Source organism: Brassica napus, chromosome C5, assembly GCF_020379485.1.
Source record: "Brassica napus cultivar Da-Ae chromosome C5, Da-Ae, whole genome shotgun sequence".
NCBI lineage: Eukaryota > Viridiplantae > Streptophyta > Magnoliopsida > Brassicales > Brassicaceae > Brassica > Brassica napus.
This window is the reverse complement of record NC_063448.1, coordinates 7,723,602-7,741,807: the sequence shown is the minus strand read 5'-3', so window position 1 is coordinate 7,741,807 and position 18,206 is coordinate 7,723,602. Positions and strand designations below refer to the sequence as shown.

At 37.1% G+C, this 18,206-nt stretch overlaps 4 protein-coding genes across 9 annotated transcripts; 2 read left to right on the top strand and 2 right to left on the bottom strand.

Moving 5' to 3' along the window:
• Positions 1-5,111: 5,111 nt before the first annotated feature.
• Positions 5,112-6,338, bottom strand: LOC111206075 (glutathione S-transferase T3-like). Its single transcript, XM_048757163.1, has 2 exons — positions 5,510-6,338; positions 5,112-5,257 (listed from the first exon to the last, which is right to left on the bottom strand). The coding sequence occupies exons 1-2, from the start codon at positions 6,336-6,338 to the stop codon at positions 5,112-5,114; spliced, it is 975 nt and encodes a 324-aa protein (XP_048613120.1).
• Positions 6,339-11,717: 5,379 nt separating this feature from the next.
• On the top strand, positions 11,718-13,178 carry BNAC05G11650D. Of its 6 annotated transcripts, none has more exons than XM_013894246.3 (6): positions 11,750-11,985; positions 12,067-12,153; positions 12,334-12,581; positions 12,649-12,730; positions 12,815-12,884; positions 12,959-13,178. In XM_013894246.3, exons 2-6 carry the CDS (start codon positions 12,149-12,151, stop codon positions 13,010-13,012), a joined length of 459 nt encoding a protein of 152 aa, XP_013749700.1. In that variant the 5' UTR covers positions 11,750-11,985; positions 12,067-12,148; the 3' UTR covers positions 13,013-13,178. The 6 variants fall into 6 exon arrangements, with proteins under 6 accessions (XP_013749731.1, XP_013749700.1, XP_013749717.1 ...); XM_013894263.3 differs by having other exon boundaries at positions 12,329-12,581; XM_013894255.3 differs by having other exon boundaries at positions 11,770-11,985; positions 12,093-12,153.
• Positions 13,179-13,873: 695 nt separating this feature from the next.
• Positions 13,874-15,655, top strand: LOC106452189 (methyl-CpG-binding domain-containing protein 10). Its single transcript, XM_013894232.3, has 2 exons — positions 13,874-14,124; positions 14,537-15,655. The coding sequence occupies exons 1-2, from the start codon at positions 14,062-14,064 to the stop codon at positions 15,437-15,439; spliced, it is 966 nt and encodes a 321-aa protein (XP_013749686.1). The 5' UTR covers positions 13,874-14,061; the 3' UTR covers positions 15,440-15,655.
• Positions 15,656-16,798: 1,143 nt separating this feature from the next.
• LOC106452179 (SNF1-related protein kinase regulatory subunit gamma-like PV42a) lies at positions 16,799-18,134 on the bottom strand. The gene is made up of 2 exons (XM_048758120.1): positions 17,254-18,134; positions 16,799-17,168 (listed from the first exon to the last, which is right to left on the bottom strand). Exons 1-2 carry the CDS (start codon positions 18,028-18,030, stop codon positions 16,878-16,880), a joined length of 1,068 nt encoding a protein of 355 aa, XP_048614077.1. The 5' UTR covers positions 18,031-18,134; the 3' UTR covers positions 16,799-16,877.
• Between the last annotated feature and the right edge of the window lie 72 nt (positions 18,135-18,206).

The window sequence follows — 18,206 nt, the reverse complement described above, 5'->3', positions numbered from 1 at the left end:
TAAAGATTCAAGCAGAAGAGTAACAGAAGAATTTCTCAACGGAGCAGAGATGTTCATGTACCACGCCGGACAGACGTCTCTCACACTAGAAACGGGTAAAATGTTTTGTCCCTGTCGTAAATGCAACAATACCAAGTTTGTTGCTAGTGAAACGGTTTGGAAACTTATAGTAAATAGAGGATTTACTCCACATTACTATATCCAGCTCTCCACCGTCGAACAAGACAAAATTTTTGAGTAGGTTAAAATTTTGATCTCTTAAATATATATGTTTATTTACATTTTTTATTCTTTAAGTTAGTTTTACATATGTACTAATTAAATATCTATTTATTAATTGAAGGTTGCCCTGAAGAAAAGAGGACGTATTATCGGGATCGGGTCTGTCAACGATGTCCCGAGGGCAAGAGCTGAACACGCTGCAAGAATGGAAGAAGAATCTTCTCTCCGTAGGGATTTGACTGCGGCCAAAGAAGTCATAGCTGACCACAGGGACAAATTTGCATTTATGACAAATATGTTCGATTTGATGATAGAGACAACCCCAAACATCAACCCGGCTCTTGCCTCTAGGTGGCAGTCTCTACGTCCGAGCTTTGTCCCCGAGCCCACTCCGGCAGAGCATGCAGATTTAGAGCGACGTGCGGATGAGCATAGCTCCGGCCTCTTCGACGAAATAAACCTTAACACTTAGTTTTTTCGGTTTTAGTTAATTAGTATTATGAATGTTTTATATTATGGATACTATTATGTTTCTGAATGTTAGATATTTTCTTTTAATTTTATCAAATTTTAAAATTTAAAATCAAAATAAATTTAAATATTTGATTTTAATTAATATTTTAAATTCCTAATCAAATATAAAATTCTAAAATAAATAAATAAAAGGCTTAATTTACGACCAATGAACATCTAACGTCGATGTAAAGTAGTCGTTATATTACGACAAATAAACATCGACATAGAAGCAAATTGGTCGTAAGTTTACGACCTATATACATCTAATTTGCGAGACGTAAATGTGCGTCACATGTACGACTAATACTTTTACGTTGAACTTACGACCAATTTACTTAGTCGTACATTTACGTCTGCTTTACGACTAAAGTCTTTAGTCGTAACTTTACGACCAATGTGTCTCGAATAATTATTTATGACCAGCTTCTAACGACCAATCGTTTTTCGAAGCTTTTTGGTCGTAAAGCCTATATTACGACCAATAGACTACTAATACTGTAGTCGTTAAGGTCATGTTTTCTTGTAGTGATCGTATATATAGGGTCCCCGCTTCCATGCCATATAGTCTCTTCATTAATTGTCGTATATGGATATTGCATGTGATTTCTTTTCCAATTATCTATGCCTTGTAATATATTATTGTTTTGAGATATTTATTTTTGTTGTCGACTTCTGTAGCTACTTATATAGAGTGATCCGATCCTCACACTGTAGTTAATATAATTTGGATCTGTCAGTAAAGCAAAATCATGAATCCTTCAGCTGAAATTATCGGAAGTATATGACCCATCTTCAACTGGAGTATTATATTTCTATATGTATATGCATAATGCACATCATTGCTATATTTTATCTGGATAATGTATTATGGTTACAAAAGTGAAATGCATTTTGAACACAAACTTATTTATCCTTTGAAACACGAAATACACGTGATGGAAACAAATAGTTTTCAACAGGCCAATGGTGGTTTCTAGTTGGAGAAAAGATGCCAAACTGCGAATTTTACGGGTATATTTTCCTTTTTGGTGTTTTACTTGCATCAACACGTGTTCTCATGTCCTCGTATGTTTTTTTGTTGTTGTTGTTATATCGTTTTCAACTGAACGAAAACTGTGTGAACAAACTGGCCCGAGTAAAATGGGCCTAAGTTGGGCTAAACTGATGTCCATAAGGTATAGTATACACCTACTCGATATAGAAACGGCCAACGCCAGTCTTTTAAACGACCAACCGTTTCCCATATTCTGTTATTCAACCGATCAACGGTCTCATGCCTCAAACTTTTCAGGTTACCGATTTACTAAACTCATGGTTTTTTTGTTGTTGTTGTGTGCTCTCTTTCTTTACTTCGAATATTTCTCCATAAATTCTATTGCTTTCCCATTTCTCCTTCTCCACAACTGCATTGTCCCATTGGTCGAACACAAAGCTACGAAGAGTTACCTCCATCCAACGCTAGACTCTTTTCTTAGTTTTTTTTTTTTCCCTCTAGTTTGAGAGTATGAGTGGTCAAAGAGGACATGTAGTAGGTTCCAAACGCCCGAGGGAAGTCTTCCTAACATCATCATCTCTGTCTTTTTCTTCACTGTCTTCCTCTTGTGCATCATCTGATGACGATGCGATAGAGATAAGCATGAAAACATCCCGAACATCTTATGAGGACCAGAAAGGAAAAGTTTTGAAAAATTCTTCTCCAGGCTCTGAAATATCGTGTGTGCAACCTTCTCCATCTTCCCCCTCGAGGTTACGACCAGTTCGGTTGATGGACGAATGCTTAGGGACGCATTACGATCCCGAGAGGATCCCAGCATCGGTATTTGCCAAGACTGGGGATGCGAACTTGACAAATGACTCGTTGTTTAGTCTGAGAATGTCCACCTGTCAAGCTTTTCGTCAAAGCGATGTAGAACCTGAAGAAGTTTTGATGTCGGCTGATTTCTTAGCATACTCTCCGTCTGTACTAGTCAAAACAGAGGAAGCAGAAGAAGAGAAGAGATCTCAAGGGAAAGAGACAAAGAGTGCAGTGACTAAGACTCATCAAGAGAAGTCATCATCATCATCAACGCTTCCAGCTGTCTCATGGAGTAATACTAATTACCCCAGCAGTTTTTATCAATTATATCACGCGCCGCAGACCAAGTCTCAATCTTGTCCCCTCCATGTCGGCGAGAAAAAGAGCAAGAAGAGAAAGGAGACAAGAAAGAGCAAGAAGAGGAAGGAGAAGATCATATGGTCTTGGTTCCCTTCAGGGTTTTTAAAGTGTAACTTGCATTGCTGCGGCAGAGGCAGAGAACTAAAAGCTATAGTTATATGACTTTTTATTCTTCCTCTCGTAGCAGTCTTTTGATAAGCCATCATACAGTGCGTGTTGACATCTAAACAATTATAAACTTATAAGTCCCTAAGAGCAAGATTAAACCATATACTCATATGTGTCTCTTAATCATTATTTAACTAATTAAAAGCAATTAAGAAACACACTTAAGAGACACTATGTTTTTTGGCCTCCAATGGTAGTATCTTACTTACGGGTTCTTAATTTATAAAATATTAATAAATTTTTAATAAAATAAATTTTTATTTATTAATTAAAACATTATTGAACAAGAACATTTTAAACATAGAACATAAAAAAAACATAAAAACAAGGATTACTAAATTAAACGAGAAAAACAAAAAATCAAGCTTAGTTGTCGTCTTCATCACGTCGAAATTTACGCCATATATGTTCAACTAAATCAGCTTTCAGTTGTTGATGCATCTGTCTATCACGAATTCTAGTTCGAGCACTCATCATATTTGCGATATTTGAAGGCATATCTGTAGAATACGTGAGATCGACATGTGAACTTCCGTTGTCTTCAGCTTCTTGGAACTCTGAAACGTCAAACTGAGTGTATCCATCTCGTTCGTCTTCTACTATCATATTATGGAATATGATACAAGCTCTCATAATCTTTCCAATTTTGACTTTATCCCAAAAAAGTGTTGGATTTTTAACAATGGCAAAGCGGGCTTGCAGGACTCCAAAAGCACGCTCAACATCTTTTCGGACAGCTTCTTGACGTTGAGCAAATAAAACCGCTTGCAGGCCTTGTGGTAATGGAATTGATTGGATAAAAGTTGCTCATTTCGGATAGATACCATCAGTTAGATAGTAAGCCAAATGATACTCTCTTCCGTCGACAGAGTATGTGACTTGTGGAGCTTGACCATTTATTGTGTCATCAAAAACAGGTGAGCGATCAAGAACATTGATATCATTTAAGGTACCTGGAGGTCCAAAAAACGCATGCCATATCCAGAGATCATATGAAGCAACCGGCTCTAAAACAATTGTTGGTTTACCCGAACCCCGAGTATATTGCCCTTTCCAAGCAGTGGGACAATTCTTCCACTCCCAATACATACAATCGATGCTTCCTATCATCCCGCGAAATCCACGATATTCACCAATATCAAGTAAACGTTGAAGATCAGCAGGTGTTGGTCTTCTCAGGTACTCTTCGCCGAATAAAGAAATTATTCCGTCCACAAAATGTTCCAAACACGACCGAGCTGTAGTTGCACCGAGGCGGAGGTATTCGTCGACCGCATCAGCCGCATTCCCATATGCCAAGATACGAATGGCTGATGTACACTTCTGAAGTGGAGAGAGACTAACCCTTCCGAGAGCATCTTTTTTTGGTTGAAAAAATTGAACTTCATTAGAGAGTCGCTGAACAATATGCATGAATAAATGTTTGTTCATTCGAAATCGTCGTCGGAATAGATTTGGAGGATATGTTGGAGTGTCGCTGAAATAATCATTCCATAAACGTAAATCGCCTTCTTCACGATTTCTTTCGATGTAAGCTCGTTGTTTCCTTCTTTTTTTTCTCTTTTTCTTGATCACCATAGGCATTGGACGCTTGATCAAAATATTGATCAAATTGTTGATCAAAAGCATCATCCATTGATCCATCAAATGTGTTATGAGAAGACGATTCCATTTTTTATTTTTATTTTTGGCTTGATCTTCTTTGAATGGTGAGAAGGAGATAATACGTTTGGCGTATTGATCAAATATTTTGAATGGTGAGAAGGAGAGAACCGTGAGAAGGAGAGATTATCGTGAGAAGGAGAGAATGAGATTGGCTTGATCTTAGAATGGTGAGAAGGCTACTATAGTTTCTGTGATATTTCAATTGTGAGAAGGAGAGAATGAGATTGTGTGATTCTTCATAATCGAACAACAATTCTTTATATAGAGAATTAGATCATCCGTGAACCAAATATTACAAACACTAGAGTTCAAATTTTACAAATATTACAATCTGTGACCAAGTACTAGACTCCAAAACTCAAACTAAAAAGTGACACTAGACACACTAGACTCCAATACTAGAAACACTAGACTTCAAACTCTGATTGCTCCACTCGACACTAGACTCCGTGACACTTGACTCCGTGACACAATGCTCCAAACTCTGATTGCTCCCACTTTCAATGCCCGACTCCGTGACACTGCCTTGACCTGAAAGCAAGTACATGCAATAACTCATGAGAAATACATAGTTAATAATCATCACACAAAGATAAGAAAGCCAGAGAAGCCAATAACCACACAAAGACAAGAAACTACCAAGCAGTTAAACGGTTTAAAAAGAAGCCAAGAAACAAGAAACTACCAAGCAGTTAACAAGTTTAAAACTACCGAGCAGTTAACAAGTTTAAAACTACCAATAAACAATTAAGAAACACTTACACTAATTAAACATTAAGTCACTGATGAGCTTCTTCTTGAGGGCTTCCTCATAGTCAGCTAGAGGTTCTTTCTTTGCAATAAGAGCCTCAAGTATACTCATCTTCGACAACCTTTCCTTCACTTCCAAATCCTTCTGTTTAATGTCCCACATACTTTGAAACCCATTCGTGACAGACTCCTCAGCCATAGTCGCCTTCCCACGGGCCTTTGATGCTTTAACACCCGCGGGACGCTTGGTTTCAGATGGTTGAGAGGCCGATGAGTCTGCAGCGTCTTCACACTTCCTTTTCTTAGAGCTTCCCTCATTTTTGGCACTTGCAACTTCGCACCACTTCTGGTCGTTTCGCAATTCCTTCCAAGCATGCTCCAAAGTGAATTTCTTCTTAAGGTTGTTGTGGTAAATCTCATGCGCTCTTTTGAGGACATCATTCTCATTGCAGCCACTGGTTTTCTCCCTAGTTGCCGCTTCGTACGCGCCACAGAATTTGCAGACCAAGTCGTTGATCTTGTGCCAACGCTGCTTACATTTATTAGCCGATCTCTCCTCGCAGCCAGCTGCCTTCGGACTTGCAGCAAAATAGGCTGCAACTCTCTTCCAGAAGGTGCCTGCTTTTTGCTCGTTGGAAACCACTGGATCTTTGCTGGTGTTGAGCCACGAGCTGATCAGCAGAATATCATCAGTAGGAGTCCACGTCTTCCGTTCCCGACGCTCACCTACATCATCCGTGCCAAGAGAAGGAAGTTGAGATGAAGACAGAGTCGAGATATCTTCATAGTTAGCAAAAGAAATACTTTGTTGACTAAGTAGATCAACAAAGTTTCCTGTATGCATAAATGGATTGGAATCCATCTCCAAAACACGCTCAAGAAAGATAGAGGACAAGAAAAGAGTGAGGAAGTGAGAGGAGGAAACACGGTTTGAAATGAATTCAAGAAAGAGGATGATGAATATTTTTTATAGATTAGAGAGAACTATCAAAGCATTGAACACAACAACCATACCGAGTTGACATCTATCTAACACATTCATCACTACACCATTCATTTCTACCTAACCATTAACTAAAGCTAACCATAACATTAATTACACTCGGTTCTATTCAGACCAGAAGCTACATCTATTCAGACCAGAAGCTACATCAGACCATTAACTAAAGCTAACCAGTTAACAACAGAGACAGAACAAATCAAACCTTGTTACACAAGAGCAAAGAGTAATTGCTAACCTGTATTGCAATGAGCTTTGTTCCAAGAACTTGGTTAATTCCCTTCATCATTCGGATTGTAAATGCAAAGAACAAAAGCAAATTCATCCATTTATCTGACGAAACAAAGACAGAAAGAACAAAATTAATCAAGACACGTTTTAATAAGACACAACATATAGAATCTACATAATTGCAACAAACAATTCAAAATTGATCCATCCATCCTAATAAGACACAACATATAGAATCTACAGACAGAATCGAGCACCACAAACAAATCAAAATCTTCAAAATCGAACAACATGAATCAGAAGCTTTACCTTTCAATTGGAGGAGAGCCACCGAGATAGTTGTCTGTCGCCGTCGTGCTTGACAGCCACCGAGATACAGAATCGACAAGACAAACAAATAAAAAAACATGCAAAATTGATCAGAACAAGAACATGCATAATCTAAATACATGCATAATTGAACAACACAACAGTCGCTTTACCTTCGAGGGAGTTCCGTCGCCGTCGAGGGAAGAGACACCGAGAGAGAGAGAGAAACCAGAGATCCACCGATGGAAAGGGAAGTCGCCGTCGAGAGAGAGAAACACGAGAAAGAGTCAAGAGAGACACCGAAAGAGAGGTAGCCGCCGAGAGACACCGAAAGAGACAGAAACCGAGAGCCACCGAGAGAGAGAGAGAAACCAGAGAGCCGCCGATGAGAGGAGAAGTCGCCGTCGACGTAGAGAAATGAAAATCGTCGTCGTCTCGAGAGAGAATCGACAGAAGGAGAGAAGAGAGACGGAGAGAACGAGGCGAGACCGCTTCAACTTCTCCTCTGCCCACTCACGCTTTGACAGGTGTCCAGCTGTATACGTTTCTTCTAACTCCTAATTAGGAGGCGTATATTCCCTTAATCTATTTTTCTCATTTAATTTTAATCCCAATTTACTTGAGATACACCCATAAGATACAAAGTTAAACCTGCTCTAAGATCATGATTATTGGGGGGGTTTTTAGAGTAAGGTTCTTAGCGGAATATAAGAACCCGTCTCTTAACTTTTAACTAAAAAAGTTAAGAACCGGCTCTTAAAACTCTTATTTAAGAACCGGTTCTTAGTTTTTTTAGTCAAAAGTTAAGAGACGGGTTCTTACATAAATGGTTCCATTTTTATTTTTTACTAGATCCTTTCTCCGCGCTATGCGCAGATAATATATTTAAATTTGTTACATTTATCATTTTTATTTGTATGTGAATTTTTGTATATTAAATTATATTAACTAATTTTTAAATTTGATTTTTTATATATTTTTAGTTTGAAGTAAGTATTTCTATTATATGTAACACAATTAACTAATAAAATATGAAGAATCAAGTCCGAGATTTTAGAGTTTTGTAAATAAAATATAATTATGCATAAAGCATAAATTATCTTAGTTTAAAAGATCGAAATCTCATCTCGAATAAATTCACGAAAAAAAGTACTCCAATAACCTACTTAAAATATGAAACCCCCTTTTAAAAAAAACGTACTTAATAATATTTTTACGTGTAATAGTTGAAAACTGACAATTGAATATCGATCTAGAATATTATTTTAATATATCTAATGGTAAAATATTAATTGTAATAAACAAATTTTGAATTTTGTAATATTATATGAATTAGAAGTCTTTAAAATCTAAAATCTATTTTATTAACAAAATATAATTTTATTTCATTTATTATTTTAACATTACAAAATATTGCTTTAGTTTTATTTGTATATTAATTTTTTAATAATTTAGTTTCTTTTTAAGTAATTTTAAAATTATCAAGAATATAATATATTTAAAATTATTTATTTAAATATATCCAAATATGAAGTCTCATTTTTATGTGCGTTTGCGTTGAACATATTTAATTTGTAGTTTGTATATTTAATAACACTTTGTTGCGTGTCGTTCTATGGTTTTAATAAATGTGTTGTCATTTCATTTTTATTACTACTAACATGATTTTTTAGTGATCAGTGATAATGTATTTTTAACGTTATGTATTATATTTTATCGTATATTTTCTAACTCTTCATGCTGGCGCTTTTTTTAGAATCATTTTAATTAGATAATAGGTTTAAAGATGTAAATAAAACCGTGTATGTTGTAAATTTAGACTTTTTAGTGTAACTGAGCACTATCAATTATGGAAATTATATTATGATTTTATTTTACTAAATCTTTCTTACTATGTTTATTTTTTGTTTTATTTTGTATTTTTACAATTTTATTGTCTTATTCTTTAATTGCAGAGAATTGCTATTTCTAATTTTTGTTTCATATACCTAAAAAGTCTTCGGTTGATTTTTGTTTGTTTTCTTTCTCCAATTACAATGTACAATTCGACCGTTTCTTTTTTTTGGATCAAACTACTAATATCATCGGATAGAAAAGCTTAAAATCCAAGAATGAAGTGAGTATTTGTGCTAGAGAAAACTAATTTAGCCACTAATATAGTGAGATATTATAATATTAGAAGGTATGAAAACTCTTCTATGTTGTCCTACGCTGGACATAATTAAGTTGTTGTCAATTGATTCTATATTTGTGATAACTAGAAATACATCTTTATATCTTCCTTACATCATCCTTAATTGGTTTACGGTTCGACCATTTCTAATATACTGAGAGTAACATAATATTAGATGTTGATTATCTCCTTCCAATTAGGAATGCACAGAATGAGAGAAATTCAAGGTGAGACCACTTTACAATTTTGTCCTCATATCTATATAGAGTTAGTTTATAGATTACTCTATATGTTTCAAAATGTAATCAATTTTAATTAAAATCTGTAATATTTAAAAGTTATTACTTTAGAAAAATGTCATTTAATAAATAAATTTAATCAATTACACAGTAACTTACATAATTTAATTGGCCACACAATATCCAATAAATATAAAGTTACATTGAAATATAAAAACAATTTATATAGTGAAACAAAAAATACTTTTAAACCATTATGTTATAAAACAAAAGGAATATTCAAATTATATTGAAACATTAGAATAGTAAGAATCAGAAAAGCTGAAATCTCAACGTCGATCATTTACGTCGGTCATGCCTTAGACCATCTCCAATGTATTCCTCTATTTTTTTCTCTAAAATAGAGGAATTTCATAATAGAGATGTATTTGTCTCCGATGTATTTTTCTACTTTCTCTCTTAAAAAAGAATATTCTTGATATATTATTTTCTAAGTTTAAGTTTACAAATAATATTTTTTATTTGTGAAAGTTGAAAACGAGCCAAATTTATTTTAGTATTTTATAAAATTATGATATTATTTACACTAAATATTTCTTTACAAACTATTATGTAAATAAAAATATAATTATATTTATATAAATAATATATTTCGCAAAAAAAAATATTTTCGGTTATAATTGTTTAAGTAAAAAGTTAAAGGATCATTTTGTAAAAACAAATAGAGGAGGTGACATGGCAAAAATATAGTTTCTCATTGGCCGATTATTTTCGCCTACGTGGACACTCTATATGAGGCTTATATCCTCCGGTTTTAATTAAAATCTGTAATATTTAAAAGTTATTACTTTAGAAAACTGTCATTTAATATATAAATTTAATCAATTACACAGTAATTTAAATATTGAAATATAAAAACAATTTATATAGTGAAACAAAAAATACTTTTAAACCATTATATTATAAAGCAAAGGGAATATTCAAATTATATTGAAACATTAGAATAGTAAGAATCAGAAAAGCTGAAATCTCAACGTCGATCATTTACGTCGGCCATGCCTTAGACCATCTCCAATGTATTCCTCTATTTTTTTCTCTAAAATAGAGGAATTTCATAATAGAGATGAATTTGTCTCCGATGTATTTTCTATTTTCTCTCCTGAAAAAGAATATTCTTGATATATTCTTTTCTAAGCTTACAAATAATAGTTTTTATTTGTGAAAGTTGAAAACCAACCAAATTATTTTAGTATTTTATAAAATTATGATATTATTTACACTAAATATTTTTTTTACAAACTATTATGTAAATAAAAAATATAATTATATTTATATAAATAATATATTTCACTAAAAAAATATTTTCGGTTATAATATTTTAAGTAAAAAGTTAAAAGATCATTTTGTAAAAATAAATAGGGGAGGTGACGTGGCAAGCATATAGTTTCTCATTGGCCGATTATTTTCGCCTACGTGGATACTCTATCTAAGGCTTATATCTTCCTTTCATTACTTGTTTGATTTTGTTTTGCTAAACTGTAAATATCATATTAATGATTTTAAAACTTACATATAGTCTTAGATTTGTTACACCCCAGCAAAAGTTAAAAAAAAAAACAAGGTGGAACAAGGAAATACATTTAAAAACACCTAATTTGACAAAAAAAAGTTTCTGAATTGTTTCTTCCGGCTCTTCTTGCTGCAATGGTGTTTCATTCGTTATATGCTCCATTTAAAAACACCTAAATCAACCACTTTTATTATATGCTCCTATTAGGGACAAAGGTCCCACATCGGTAGTTGGAAGACAACTTTAGTAATATATAAGCTAGATGGGTTTCCAACCTAAAACCAATTGGTTTTAGGTTGGAAACCCATCTAGCTTAACATGGTATCAGAGCCCGATCCACACAGTCCAACCCGATCCACATCGACCCCGCCCAAAATTGGCCCTCGATCGTTGTCCAAACATTCCGAGATTGACGTTTAAAGAGCCATCATCTCGAGGGGGCGTATTAGGGACAAATGTCTCACATCGATAGTTGGAAGGGATCTTTAGTAATATATAAGATAGATGGACCACTCCACTTATCACCAATTGGTTTTAGGTTGGAAACCCATCTAGCTTGACAAATCTTAATTCAGTAATTGAGTGGGGTCGAGTGATGGCAGTGGAAGAAAATTGCACAATTAAATTGACTTTTATAATTATCAGTTTCAAACCAAACGCACACACTATGTCCATATAATTACAAGACATACATAGATTCGTCAAATTATTATTACAAGATTTTTATTTTATTTTATTAAATGACAAGAATAGCCTTCCTGCCAGAGAATCCGTATAACGGCTGAAGAGGGATGAATCATAAACTTCTCCCATCTTTGACAAACGCAATAATTTTCAAAGCGAAAGGAAAAAGAGAAAACGTAAAGGGGGCAAAGGAAGGAGCCCTACTTCTTCTACATCTTCTTCTTCTTCTTCGTGAAGAAGCTGTTGCAGCCTCATAAAGAAAGGAAACGACTTTTGTTTAAATCTTATCATCATCATCATCAGGTAAGTTAATTTTCTGATTCGGTAAATGCTGGATTTTGTAACCCATGAGATAATATATTTTGTTCGTTGTTATTTGAGAAGGATCATTGAAATTCTCAAGCTTCCAGATCTATCGGGAGCTGATCCTTGGTTTAATAAATCGTTTTTTTTTTTACTTCAATCGATGGGGTGAGATTCTCCTTCCACTCTCTGTTTTGGCTATTTGATTGATTGCGGTTTGATGCTGTGTTGGGTTCATGATAGATAAAACCCTTGTTAAGATTGTTTTGGCTTTATTATTCGGACAAAAGTTTTGAAACTGAAAATAGAGGATGATGAGAAGTTGTTGTGGGTTTTGTAACAGAGCAGTGGCTGCGTGGCTTGCTACAGAGAACCCAGACCAACTGAAACTCCTCTAAAGGATCCACCTTTCAATCCCATAGCTCAGACTGTTAATAAACCGAGCGTCTCTGAAGATCTCTGGTCAACTAGCACGGTTGATATGGACAACATCACCTTCCCTTCCCAGGGAGGGAGCGTATCATCGTCAAACCAGACTTTTGATTCTCAATCTGTTGCCAGAAACTCAAATCCACCTCCTGAGTTTGTAAACCAAGGTAACACTTTTCGAGTGTATAGTGTTTTGGGGAATGGTGTGGAATATATACGAAGTGTGTGTTGCAGGGCTTCTTCTTTGGAATCAGACAAGGGAGCGTTGGGTGGGCAAGGAAAGAGCTGGTAATCGCAATCACGGATCAAAGATAAAGTGAGTGGCTTTTCATTAGTCTCTTCAAAAGCCAAGGCTTGAATTATACGGTTTTAACATTTTATATGTGATTAAATACTGCAGTTGGAACACAGCATCGTATGAGAGCTTGCTGGGGAGCAACAAGCTATTTCCCCAACCCATTCCTCTCAATGTAAGTTAATCAAAACTCCTTTGAGTACTGGACAATCTCTATCAATTTGATTCTAATGCTACTGATGAAAACAGGAAATGGTGGATTTTCTAGTGGAGGTTTGGGAACAAGATGGTCTGTATGATTGATGAACGAGACACACACATACAAATTGGTTCGGACATTTCTGATTTTTGTTTAGTTTGATTTCTGAATCCCTTGTTGTGACCCCATCTTCCATTTGGAATTGATCGAGAAAACTGGGAAATGTGCTCATACGTTTTCACCGTAAATGCAAAAAATATATATTGTACCTTCTTTGAAGTCAAAAAGAGTTTTAAGACTGATGTCTCGTTTGACCAATAGGTCTGTAAGACATGTCTCTTGTCCGGCCTTACACATTGATCTTGCCACCATGTGATCTCTCATTAGTTAAAGATACAGTTTTTAATAGAGGGATTAGTAAATGTATCATTGGTTAGAAGATAGTATGAGTTGTCTGTGAGGGATTTTAATGTTTCATTGGTTAGTTAGAGATTAGATTCTACCAACAAAAGAATATATTCCAATCCCCCTTAAGTTTTACAAGAAAGTTAGATTAAAGATGCTTCATGACATAATATGGTTTTAGACAATAGACTTTTGTTTCTCAATCGGTCAATCCTCAGCGCCATGTGAAATCTTCCGCTCAAAAAAAGGTTCCGAGTAGTAGTATTTGGGATGGGCCCTTTAACATGGGCTTGTATCATGCAGTAGGCTCACTAGGATAGTGGGAATGAACAAACAAAAAAAAAAGAGAGCAGATTCGCCGTAAAATAAGCGGTCACGTAGCGGACCTCAACCCCACTCTTCATTCTACTTTATTATTTTCTTCCAGAAGCGGGAAAACAGATGCTTCCTTATCCACGATGAAACGTCGGCTAAACAAGACACGTGGTGATCTCATAGAGGTCTGTCATTGAACTATCACCCTCGCTCTCGTGGATAAAGGAAAAGTCAACTTTAGTTTGAAAAAAAAAAGATATTATTATTAAAAAGAAAATAACAGAAGAAACACGCAAACATATCCATTAGTGTCACAACGGTGCTTTCAGCAGCTCTTATTACTAGAAAGGAAAGAAAGACCAGAATTTTGTGACAAGGGTTTTAAGTGAGAGAGAGAGAGAGTCTGTTGTGTCAGGTGAAAAGAGAGGAGAAGATGGAAAACACAGACGAGCTCGTGTCCATTGAGCTACCAGCTCCTACTTCATGGAAGAAACTGGTATCTTCCTTCTTCTCCTCCTTTTTTTTCCCCAATTTTTCTGGAATTTTTTTTTGCTGTGATTGCTTTTATTTCCCCTTAAAAGAAATTGATGTCTGTAAAAGGGTGTTGTCTTGTCTGTTTTCTATTTTGAGCAAGTTTCTTTTCTTGTCTTATGGTCTAGGGTTTATATTCGATTTGGGAAATTTAATGAAAGTAACTGTTTTCAAGGTTGGTTTTGGGATCTGTATGTTTAGTTCCTTGATTAGATGAGAATTTAACACATAAGGAATCAAATTAAGGTTTCCGATGAAAATGCTCTGTGTGGAAAACCTAAACCCTAGAATTGGCTGTTAAAAGCTTGGGGCTTTTTCTGGAGAAGATAGATGTTGCTGCTATGTGATAAATGGGAAGCTTTTTTTTTTTATTCCAGTTCTATCCGAAGAGAGCAGGTACACCGAGGAAGACAGAGATTGTGTTCATGGCTCCAACGGGTGAGGAGATCAGCTCACGCAAGCAGCTTGAGCAGTACCTCAAGGCTCATCCTGGGAACCCTCTCGTCTCTGAGTTTGATTGGACGACTGGGGAAACTCCAAGGCGGTCGTCAAGGATCAGCCAGAAGGTGAAGGCTACGACCCCCACTCCTGAAAAAGAGCCTCTCTTGAAGAAGAGACGCTCTTCTCTCACTAAAAAGGATAATAAAGAGGCTGCTGAGAAGAACCAAGTGGCACAACAAGACAAGAACGGACAGACAGAAGAAGCAGATGTTGCTGTTAAGGAGGGACTTGTTGAGGAGAACAAAGATGGTGAAAAGTCTGAGGCTGAGAAGGAGAAGGAGAACAAGGAGGATGAAAACAAAGAGGGAGAAGTTGTGACTGACAAGAAGGAGCCCGTGGAAGTGGATTCCTCTGAGGTTGAGAAGAAAGCTGAGGCAGAGAACAAGGAGGGAGAAGTTGCGACTGACAAGAAAGAGCCCATGGAAGTGGATTCCTCTGAGGTTGAAAAGAAGGCAGGGAGTGGAGGAAAAGCTGAAGAGACTCCCAAAGGTGAAGACCTAAAGGACACTGAGATGAAAGAGGGTGATGGAGAGAATAAGCTTGCAGAGAAAGAGACTGAGAACAAGGGCAGCATTGGCGCTGAAGCTAACGGAGGAGAGAATGCGACTTCTGGTAAGCCTAACCTTGAAGCTAATCAGGGGAATGGAACACACGAAGCTGCAGCAGCTGTAGCTGAGGAGAAAAGTAATGACGTGAAGGCGGCGGAAGACACAAACAGAGGCTTAGAGGCGAATCAAGTCCAACAGCAGCAGGGCGCTGCAGCATCCGTGAGCTGTTAAAAACCTATCGTTCTGTGCTCTGTACAGAACGTGAAGAGTTTGTTGTTGTGGTCTGATTCAGGTGTAGCATTAACATTTATGAGTGGTTGTTGTTGTACGTGCTGGTAGAACTAATGTGTCTATGTAGTTCATTATCAGAAGACTCTTAAACTTTTGTTCTGTGTATTGTTGTTCTATTGTACTTTTGGTATGCTTTTAGTGTTAGGCATTTATCTAGTCTGCTTCTTTTCACGTGAAAAATAGAGACTTGTGATGATATGTTACTCCCTGGCAATTTGATCACTACATTAAGAAGAAGCATTCGAGATTATATATATGTATTCTTTCCGCGACGTCACGTACATTGTATGTTGTGATTTGGAGTGTTATTGCATCTCTGATGTAATTTTAGTTTACATAATGGAATTTGTTTTACTGCAATTCAAAGGGGATATATATAGTCTCATCCACATAAAGCATCAATAATCAAATAACTAAAGATACACAAAAGAAATCATCAAAGCATCAAGGCTACTAATAGTTTTGCCTAAGAACTAATTGTAAGGTGAACGATACAGAGAAATCAACACTTCCTCTCTTGTCTTCTTTTCTATGCGGTTAGTCTAATGACGTTTCAGGGTTGCTTGGAAGGTGTTTTTTTCATTTCTTCTTCTACTTTCTCTATTGGGTGGGTGTGGGAATCCAGAGGATTCTTTCATCACATTTGTTCATTGCCAACAACAAATACAAATGTTGTGTATGTAACACTTTTGGCAGATAAGAGAGGTTTTTGTTCCTTTCATTTCATAGCTGTATCATTTACTATCCCACATTTGTTGTAACAGATTGGGACGTTTTTCCTCGTAGATAATCAGGTAAGTAGTCTTTCTGTGTTTCAGTAGCTAAAACATCTTCTAGTTAGATTATGAACCATCCCAAGTAATAATTATTATGGCGTCTCCTAGCATAGGAAAGGTCGATGCAAACTTTTACTTTTACTCATGTCATGCACAAATGGACCTATGATGCTATGTGCCATGATTTGCTTGATATGGACGGGAATAAACATGTTATTGAGGTAACTCTCTACTTTTTTTTTTTTTTTTTTGATAACCCAGGGTTCCCCACTTACGTGGGTCATTCCCTGGACCCGGTTAGACAGCGGTCCACTTCACCCGGAAGGACTATAGCTGGGCTGGGGACAAAGCCCAACACCCAGTACCGCATTTGATGACAAAATGGGCAGTTCCCCTCCGCCTGGCGTCGAACCCGAAAACATGACAATTGACCCCCAAGGTCCTTACCAAACGAGCTACCGCATCCCGTCTTTTGATGGTATGGATGCAAAGTGAACATTACATAGTAATTTAAGAGGTGAAGAACACAACGCGAGATCATATATTACAAAACAGCAGCTCCAAGATTAAAGAGGAGAAACACACAAGGTAAGATCATCTTATTACAAAAGCGCAGCTCTTATAGAGCGTATGATATCGGTGAGGGAGACGACTCCTTTAAGCAAACCCTGATGGTTCACAACCCACACTCTGTGCACTCTTCTGGTGACCACTTTCTCTATCGCTTCCTCCATACTCGCCTCTTCAGTGCAACTCACAGTCTCCCTCTCATTCCCTGAAACCTTCTCCGTGAACTCCAGAGCAGAGAGTGGCAGCCACGCCTGCAGCTCAAGCAAACGACATGCTTTTAAATCCGTTGCGGAAAACGTACCGATCACCTTCCTATGCCTCCCCTGCAATCTCAAAACACACAATGGAGAATAGTACACTCTACATAATACATAATCAAGAATATATCTGAAAAAATGAAGAGCTTACATTGATAAGCTGAAGATGGTCCTCTTCAGCTACTTCAGGGGCGTGAACGATGGGGACTGCGTTGAGCAGAGCAGCCTTCATAGACTTGATGGCATTGGAAACACTCGTACTCGCCGTCACGGCGTAAACGGACTCGTTAACAGCTCGGAGATCAGATATAGAGCGTGACAGAACATCCTTGAGGTCATCAGAGTGATGGTCTCTAAGGAACCGCAAGAGATCCATCTGAGTAAGCATCCTGTAAGCAGAGGAAGACTCAACCAACTCGACTCCCGAGATAGTGTTACTGCTCTCTATGCTGCTCTCCACTGGCACCAACGCTCGATGTATCCCTTTGCTAAACACTTCCATACACTCCAGCAAGGTAGTGCTAGGATTCAGCGTCCATAAGCTAAGCCCCTCGAGGCAGTGACCGATGATTGAAGACACCTGAGAACCCATCTTGCGATCAAGATCGGTGGGATCGGAGAGGTTGTGTTCTCCGCCGGCGATGTGAGCAAGTATGTCGAGCATGGTGAGGATCCCTATGTAGTGTTTACGTACTGCTCCGGTTTGTCTATCAGACTCCATGATCATGGAGCCTCCGGCTCCGATCCAGTGTCCCGGAGGTGCAGCCACGGGGAGTGAGGAGATGGAGTTGGCTACTAATATGTTCATTGCGTGGGACAGTGTTGCCGTGTAAGGAACCTCCACTAGCCTTCGGTTTCCGGCCGTTAGATCTTTGGCCGTGATGTTGAACAAGCGGCTGTGATCTTCGTTGCTCTTCTCTTGTTGCATTGTGAATTAGTCTGGAAAAGTGTCTGAAAGGGGCTTGGATGTAACGTGTTGGTTCTCGAACGTTTTTAAAAGTGTTGTCGATGTTTGGCTCGACTTTTGAAGTTAATGGATTAGGACAAGGATCTAAAACCCGCGTGGCGACCGATGCTTGCTCGTTTCATGCAACACCTGGCAAT

Bases quoted from the DNA above. Each gene is read 5' to 3' on its own strand.
- BNAC05G11650D (XM_013894246.3), top strand. The intron at 12,731-12,814 runs GTGAGTGGCTTT...TAAATACTGCAG, and splicing joins AATCACGGATCAAAGATAAA to TTGGAACACAGCATCGTATG. The intron at 12,885-12,958 runs GTAAGTTAATCA...TGATGAAAACAG, and splicing joins CCCAACCCATTCCTCTCAAT to GAAATGGTGGATTTTCTAGT.
- LOC106452179 (XM_048758120.1), bottom strand. From the start codon at position 18,030: ATGCAACAAGAGAAGAGCAACGAAGATCACAGCCGCTTGTTCAACATC. The intron at 17,169-17,253 runs GTAAGCTCTTCA...TTGAGATTGCAG, and splicing joins ACCATCTTCAGCTTATCAAT to GGGAGGCATAGGAAGGTGAT.
- LOC111206075 (XM_048757163.1), bottom strand. From the start codon at position 6,338: ATGGATTCCAATCCATTTATGCATACAGGAAACTTTGTTGATCTACTT. The intron at 5,258-5,509 runs GTGACTTAATGT...ACTTGCTTTCAG, and splicing joins CCTCAAGAAGAAGCTCATCA to GTCAAGGCAGTGTCACGGAG.
- LOC106452189 (XM_013894232.3), top strand. From the start codon at position 14,062: ATGGAAAACACAGACGAGCTCGTGTCCATTGAGCTACCAGCTCCTACT. The intron at 14,125-14,536 runs GTATCTTCCTTC...TTTTTATTCCAG, and splicing joins CTACTTCATGGAAGAAACTG to TTCTATCCGAAGAGAGCAGG.